Below are 7,460 nucleotides of genomic sequence, written 5' to 3'. Positions count from 1 at the left end.
TCATTACAATTAATAAATAAAGCTGAGTTCCGTTATTTCTTGTGGTGTCTGCAATAGTCATATTTCTATTTATTTATTGGTTATATTTTATTCATTTATCCCATATATTTTATGTTCGACGAGGGTTTGAGATTTATATGTAATGCGATAATTCCAAACCATAATATTACATTGGCAAGACTAGTCAGAGAGGCTGACCACTGAGCTGCAGAGATATGCAACAAAAGTGAGATACCTGCACAACCTGGGTCATAAAGACTCTATGGTGTTCCGATATTGGTGATAACCGTGCATGCATAATTAGATTAATTTTGGTGATAACCGTGCATGCATAATTAGATTAATTTAAAAATAATAGGTGCGTTTATTTTAAAATAAAGTTTTCAAATTTTAATTTAATTATTAATAATTATTAGATGGAGGGTAGAAATTTAAATTATATGAAATATTTTAAAATACTTTTAATGTATTCACAAATTAAAAGTTGAGATTTACTTACAAAGTAGTTATATTCTTTAATCTTTTTAATTAATTTGATTAATTAAAAATGTTATATGAAATGAATTATAAATTTTTGAGCATATGATATTGATAAACCACAGTATTGTAACCAAACTTATTTATAATTAATAATTTCCATGCTAAAATAATAATAAATTTCTATAATTAAAATTTTTATTATATAAGTTTAATATATAAATTATTATTTTTAATTAATAATAATAACCATTTAAAATAAAATTATAATTAATTAATTTTAAAATTTTAAATGAGATATATTATAAAATATTTTTTTATACTTATATATTTACTTGCCATTAAATTTAGCACTGCAATAAATCAAGATTTAACCTCAATTTCTTCCGCCCGATTCCGTCACAGGAATCTCCAAAAATCACATTATAAACAACTCTTTAAATTTATGTTATATTTTTTTAACCTATTTATTTTTGAGATATTTTCATCGGATATCTATCTATATGAAATGATTTTACTAAAATTGTGATATCCAATAAAAGTTTCAAATTCCTCCTCTGACCTCTATTATAAAATTTAAATTAATAATTTAATGAAAACTAAACCTCATATTGATCAACAAATACTCAAAGCATCATCTTTAAAAAAAAAAAAAAAAAAATAATGCTTTTTTCTTGTTGCATGAATAAAATTGTGATTGGCCCACCTGCACAGAGCTTCTTTTGATTCCCGTGACAACCTTAATCAATCGTCAAGGTATGAGATTAAAATGGAGAACGCGCCAATGACAAGGACTGAGGTTGACTGGCATTTGTAAGCTCCAGATTCCATGACGAAAAGTAAAGTAACGCGGACCGAGGTCAGGTTAAAATTCCATGACTGCTTTTTGCGGACAAAAGCTGTGAACGCAGTGAGCTTCTGGTTCGTTTTTTAAGAACGTAAGTCAAGTTGTAGTCATATCAGCCACAGTTGAGCATCTCTCTTTTCTGCATTCCTGTGAAAGAAGGTATCAAACCTAACCTCAACCTACTTGAAAAAAAGAAAAGTCGGACACTCCTGGGCATTCCTTTCGCTACACTGACATTTTTTTTTTCCTACTGTCCAGAGAGTTTCTGAGAGATCTTAATCCAACTGGTCTCTAGCATTCTTGCATCAACTAGTTGCTATTTCTGTTTTCCAATCTGCAATGGCTGCATCCTCTTCGTCTGCTTCCACCTCTGATTCCAATAACATTTACTATTATGACGTTTTTCTTAATCACCGCGGTCCTGATGTAAAGAAGACGTTGGCCAGCCATCTCTATTATCGTCTTCTTTCACATGGATTCCGACCTTTCTTGGACCGTCCAGAGTTACAAGAGGGAGACAGCTTCATTCGGCAAATAGAAGGTGCTATTAGAACATCTTTTGTTCATGTAGCGATTTTCTCCCCACGATATGTGGAATCAAAATGGTGTCTAGATGAGCTCCTACTCATGCTGGAATCGGGGGCTCCAATTATCCCCGTGTTCTACCAAGTCGAACCTGCTGAGCTTCGTTGGGGCAAAAAATTCTACGCTGAAGCGCTACAAAACCTCGAAAAGAAGAAAAGCTATGACGCTGAAACTAAAACAGAGAAGCCGCGATACAGCTCCACTACCATTGAGAACTGGAGGAAAGCCCTTTCTCATGTTGCAGACATAAGTGGGTTTGATCTGGAGGCGTTTAACGGGTAAGAATTCCAAATCCCCTCTCTTTTTAATGTAGCAGACAATATGCATATGATATTTCACATATTCAATATGCATATGATATTTCACATATTCACACAATTCTAAGCAATATGTAGGGATGATATTTCACATATTCACACTATTCTAACCAATATGTAGGGACGAGGGGAAGATGGTTGATAAAATCGTGGAACGTGTATTGAAAATTTTCAAGACTAAAAAGAAAATGAATGTTGCAAAATATCCTACTGGTTTAGACGAAAAAGTAAAAGATATTGAAACAACAGTATTATTGCAGCAGCACAGTGGGCAAGTTCAGGTCATAGGCATTACAGGCTTGGGTGGTGTGGGAAAGACCACACTGGCTATAGAACTTTTCAACAGGAAAAGCCCAAACTACAATAAATCTTACTTTCTATCTGATGTAAGAGATACTGTAGCTAAAAGCTCATTACATGCCGTGCAGAGCAAACTTCTTAAGGGATTGACTCAATCAGATCTGCCAGTAGACAACATCTATGAGGGTATAGAGATGCTGAAAAGGCATCTCGTAAGTTCCCAAGCCTTACTCATTCTAGATGACATAGATCATGTGGATCAGTTGGATGCGCTTTTACCACTTCAAGTTAAACAAGTATTACGCTCTGATAGCTTAATTTTGATTACATCTAGGGATAAAGATGTTCTTACAAGGTCAGAGGTGGAGGAGGCATCAATTTATAGGCTTACAGGCCTTAATTCAAAACATTCCAAAGAGCTCTTCTGTTCATATGCCTTCTGCCAGCCCTATCCACTCCAGGGATTTGAAGATCTGGTGGATGAGTTTCTAGAGGCATGCAATGGATTACCTTTATCTTTGAAAGTGTTTGGAGCACTTTTTTGTGGTAAACGTGATAGATCTTACTGGGAGGATAGGCTTCACCAAGTACAAGTTCCAAGTGACATACAAAAGTCTCTTGAAATTAGCTATGATTCACTCAGTGAAGAGGAAAAGCAGATGTTCTTAGATATTGCCTGTTTCTTCATTGGAAAAAACAAGGACATGGCTATAAGAATATGGGACGGATCAGGCTGGCAAGGTCGGATCGGGTTTCAAAATCTGCAAAACAAGTGTTTAGTGGATGTGGACAATGAAAATGAGTTAAAAATTGACTACTTTGTTGAGGCAGACAGAAAAAATGAGATAAGAATGCATGACCATCTCAGAGATATGGGAAGACAGATTGCAAGTCAGTCAGGATTGCCGCATCGTTTCTGGCGTGGGACAGAGAACATTGATGATTCGTTACAGCAATCACCTGTAAGTGCTCACACATTCGATTTATGCATTACTCAATAACATGTGTGCATTTTCTTAAATCTCCATTGTTTTTAAATTATAACAGGGAATAGCTGAAGTGCGGGGAATCAGAATAGTTCATAGTGAAGATAATGATAATGTCGTTAATGACAACCAGCATGGATGCTTTTCATGGAGTCGCAATCTCCTCGAAAAGTTCCTGATGAATTTTTGCAGTAGACAGAGTAATCCACAACATAGTTTTCATGGTATTGGTATGATGAAGTTGCAATTTCTTGACATTGAAGATGGTTTCTTGGAACACATATTCAGAAGGGTGCAGTCCCCTAATCTCATATGGCTCCACTGGGACAAGTGTCCCTCATCTTCCCTGCCTTCTTGTATTCCAATGAAGAATTTGAGGGTTTTGGAAGTGGAAGGGGATGAATTGAAAACATTGTGGCAAAACGAATCACAGGTAAATAGAAATTTGCTGAGTTAAAGTTTCTATATTTATCCACAATGTTCAAATGATTTCTGATGATTTGTGGATAAGAATCATTCAGATATCTGTTTTTAACCTACTGCTCAAACAACTTGAACATTTGCAGGCACCTGTGCAGTTGCGAGAGTTAAAGATTCTGGGTCCCCTTTCAATGTTTCCAAAGTTCATAGGAAAGCTGAAGCACCTGCAACGGATTTACCTCAACTTACGAGGGGAGAATGATGTGAAAACATTGCCAGAAGAATTTTGTAATCTACGGTCGTTGATGGTCTTAGAGTTAAAAAGTTGCTCAAAATTAGGGTTACTGCCAGAATCATTTGGTAATTTAACCAATCTCGAACACATCGATCTTTCTTTCTGCAGCAAGTTGGAGAGGCTTCCAAATTCCTTTGGCCATTTAGTCCGGCTTAAGTTTCTTAATTTGTATGCTTGCAGTAATTTGACCATGTCCAGTGAAACACTCGGAAATATCAGCACCCTTGAATACATCAATCTTAGCTTTTGTGAGAAAATCCTTGTACTGCCTCTCCAGATAGCACGCCAACGGTTCCTGGAAACATTATTGTTAGTAGAGACAGACTTGAAAGAATTGCCCAGTGCAATTGGAGACCTAATCGATTTGGAAGTTCTGGAATTAGGAAGTCCTATGCTGGAAACTCTGCCTCCTTCGCTCGGTGAACTAAAAAACCTGAAGAAATTCACCCTCTCCAATTGCACAGAATTGAAATGTTTGCCAAAATCCGTTGGATCGTTAACTCAGTTGACTGAGTTAGCATTTGATTGTCCAATATGTGAACTGCCATTTAACAAGGTCCAAGGAGAAATAGAAACAGTCCCAGAATCAAGAGGGCGAAGAACCTTGAGTAATTTGGACAAGTGCTGCATGCTTCAACTGCACAGTTTAGAACTGTACGGCACAGAAATACCACAGGTGTCATTTAATGAAACAGTCTGCCCCAACCTTCGACATCTCCTCGTCAGCGGCTGTAATGTTCTGGTGGAGGTTGGAACATTGCCAAATACACTCATAAAACTGGAATTGTATTACTGTGATAAATTGAGAAATATAAAAGCGCTTTCTCGTCTTGGCAAACTCCAATCTCTGTACATTAGAGATTGCAAAGAACTGGAGGATCTGCCAAGGATTGAAGCATTAGTATCTTTGGAGGAGTTGCAAGCCTCTGGGTGTGCGCAATTGAAAAGCATACAAGGGTTGGCGAACCTGACAAAGCTTCGAATTCTGAGTGTTTATGATTGCTCTGAGCTTGAAGAGTTGCCAGATGTTGAACATTTAAGGTCGTTAGAGAAGCTCTGGGCATTTCGATGTCCCAAACTGCAATGGGGCGACGGCGTGGTGGAACTGCTGCGCCAACGAGTGAAGGAGCTTTCCCTATGAAAAGCAAAGAAGACGACGGAGCTCTTTGCAGTGAAAGATCACAAGTGGTTACAGTCCTAAGTGGTGCATATATGGCCATTCTATAGAACTTTCCATTTTCTTTTTTCCCTGTGTACGATTAGAGTGATTGGTAATGGGATGTTATTATTTTTTTATATGGTTTTAAATTTTAAAGCAACATTGTCATAAAGAAGTTATACCAGGATTCTTCCAACTTAGTAAGTTCTTATTAAGTTATAAATTTTTAATATATGTAATTTATAAGCTGTAATTTCTAATATATTTAATTTACAAGCTGTTGCTTACTGTCAGTATATAATGGCAGCCATTAGACTTCATCTCATTCCTCACCCATGAAAAGAAAAACCACCCTATCTTTTCTTTGTTTTTGGGAGCGAAGGGTTATGCTTATTTGTTTTCATTGTTTATTTGGGAGTGAAGTCCAAGAACAGATTCAGAGTGTTATGGATGTTCCCTTTGAGAACGTGTGCAAGTGGAGGATAAATTTTAAATACGAGGTTCATCCATAGATTTAGTTGGGCTGAGTGTAAGCATAGATTTAGTTGTGTTAGTGTGGTATCCCTTTATCGTTAGAATGAGAATAGTTGTATTTATTGTATTAAGATTTATTTATTTTTTTAATAGTGAGAAAATTTATTATAATTTAGTTGTTAAATTAGTGATGAAGATAAAATTAGTTGTTATTTATACATGTAAGTTGATTTATTATTGTTATTTAAAGGAAAATCATGTTATTTGTTAGTGGTTCTTAAGGGGCAGATTTGCACTCATATCAGAGGTTTCTAGGTCTTGAATTATTTACCTCTTTCCTTATTTATAAGGAAGACGAGCTCTTAATAAAATAAATAAATTTAAATATAATATTAAAATATAATGGTAATCATCATATAAGAAAACATTGGATTTAAAGAAAAAAATTACACTAGGGAAAATACAAATTGTAATTTTATTTTCAATTTTATAATTTATTCACATAAAAATAAAATAATTTTATTATTAAACAAAATTTTATGATAATATATAGGATAAATTAAAGGATACAAGGTTAATTGGTTTCTTACTTTTGAGTTTTTATTAATTTAATTAGATTAGAAAGTTATGGAAAAAGAGGTAGTTATTATATTGGCTTTGGGAGTTATTATTTATTTGTGCACCACCTTATTGAGAAGAGGTATTACAATAATAAAATCAATTCACTGTATTGTTTCATTGATCTTACAAAAGCTTTTGACAAGGTGTCCATCATGAAAAATTTTAGGAGCTAATATTAGCAGGTGTGCTAATTTTCCATGATTTTTCCAAAAAAAAGATTCGCTAATGGATTTTGATTGGCTCAAATTTTACAATATAAAATTATTTTACCTCAAAATTGCCAACATTATATAGAGAATATATACAAAATCATTATAAATTTGAATAATTTTACAAATATATCAATAAATATTTTATAGTTTGCATATTAGGGACTAGTGAGATTCCCAATGCTTTTAAACTTCAAGATAATTTTCCATGGTGTCAATCACTAATTTTTGGAATAGATTAGAAGATATAAATGTTTTTTTTTGAGTTGAGAGTTGCTATGATAAGGGTATATGAGAAGATTATTGCCAAGTACATGAACATTGAGGGTTGGTTAGATGAAATTTATTGCAATATAGGAGTTAAGCAAGGTTGTCCCTTGTTCCCTTCCTTTTTGGTATATATATTGACAAGTTAGAGAGTTGTTTGGAAGAAACATGTTTTGTTGCCCAACTCTAGTTCCTATAGTCATCATCCTTATTCTTTATGCTGATGATCTTGTTCTTGTGGCAACGAGTCCCTATGATCTTGACAAGAAACCAAAAATTCTCAATGATATATGTTGGAAAATGTAACTAGTTTCGATCTTCATAATTGTCATTATACTCATGACAATATGTATATTTTTTATAATAAGCAAAAGAAGAAAGAAAAATTATTATTTTAATGCATGGATTTCATGCTTCTTTTGATTGGTCTTCTCGTTAAAGCATGTTCTTCATGCTTCTAGGGTTTGTCATGTCATAAGATTTATTGTCACAAGTCAAGAGAG

General features: G+C 34.4%; 1 protein-coding gene across 1 annotated transcript; it reads left to right on the top strand.

Annotated features, from left to right (window-relative positions):
• Positions 1-1,366: 1,366 nt before the first annotated feature.
• On the top strand, positions 1,367-5,473 carry LOC149211388 (disease resistance protein Roq1-like). Its single transcript, XM_089390422.1, has 4 exons — positions 1,367-2,187; positions 2,348-3,488; positions 3,574-3,945; positions 4,079-5,473. The coding sequence occupies exons 1-4, from the start codon at positions 1,664-1,666 to the stop codon at positions 5,366-5,368; spliced, it is 3,327 nt and encodes a 1,108-aa protein (XP_089246548.1). The 5' UTR covers positions 1,367-1,663; the 3' UTR covers positions 5,369-5,473.
• The last annotated feature ends 1,987 nt before the right edge of the window (positions 5,474-7,460 follow it).

The sequence above is a fragment of the Pinus tabuliformis genome, chromosome 1_1 (assembly GCF_031772625.1).
Source record: "Pinus tabuliformis cultivar Carrire ecotype Pingquan chromosome 1_1, CPIR1, whole genome shotgun sequence".
Lineage (NCBI taxonomy): Eukaryota > Viridiplantae > Streptophyta > Pinopsida > Pinales > Pinaceae > Pinus > Pinus tabuliformis.
Note: the sequence above shows the minus strand (reverse complement) of the source record. Positions and strands in the feature narration are given on the sequence as shown.

Excerpts from the sequence above, each read along its gene's own strand:
- LOC149211388 (XM_089390422.1), top strand. The coding sequence starts at position 1,664 with ATGGCTGCATCCTCTTCGTCTGCTTCCACCTCTGATTCCAATAACATT. Across the intron at positions 3,489-3,573 it reads ATTCGTTACAGCAATCACCT|GGAATAGCTGAAGTGCGGGG; the intron begins GTAAGTGCTCAC and ends AAATTATAACAG. Across the intron at positions 3,946-4,078 it reads TGTGGCAAAACGAATCACAG|GCACCTGTGCAGTTGCGAGA; the intron begins GTAAATAGAAAT and ends GAACATTTGCAG.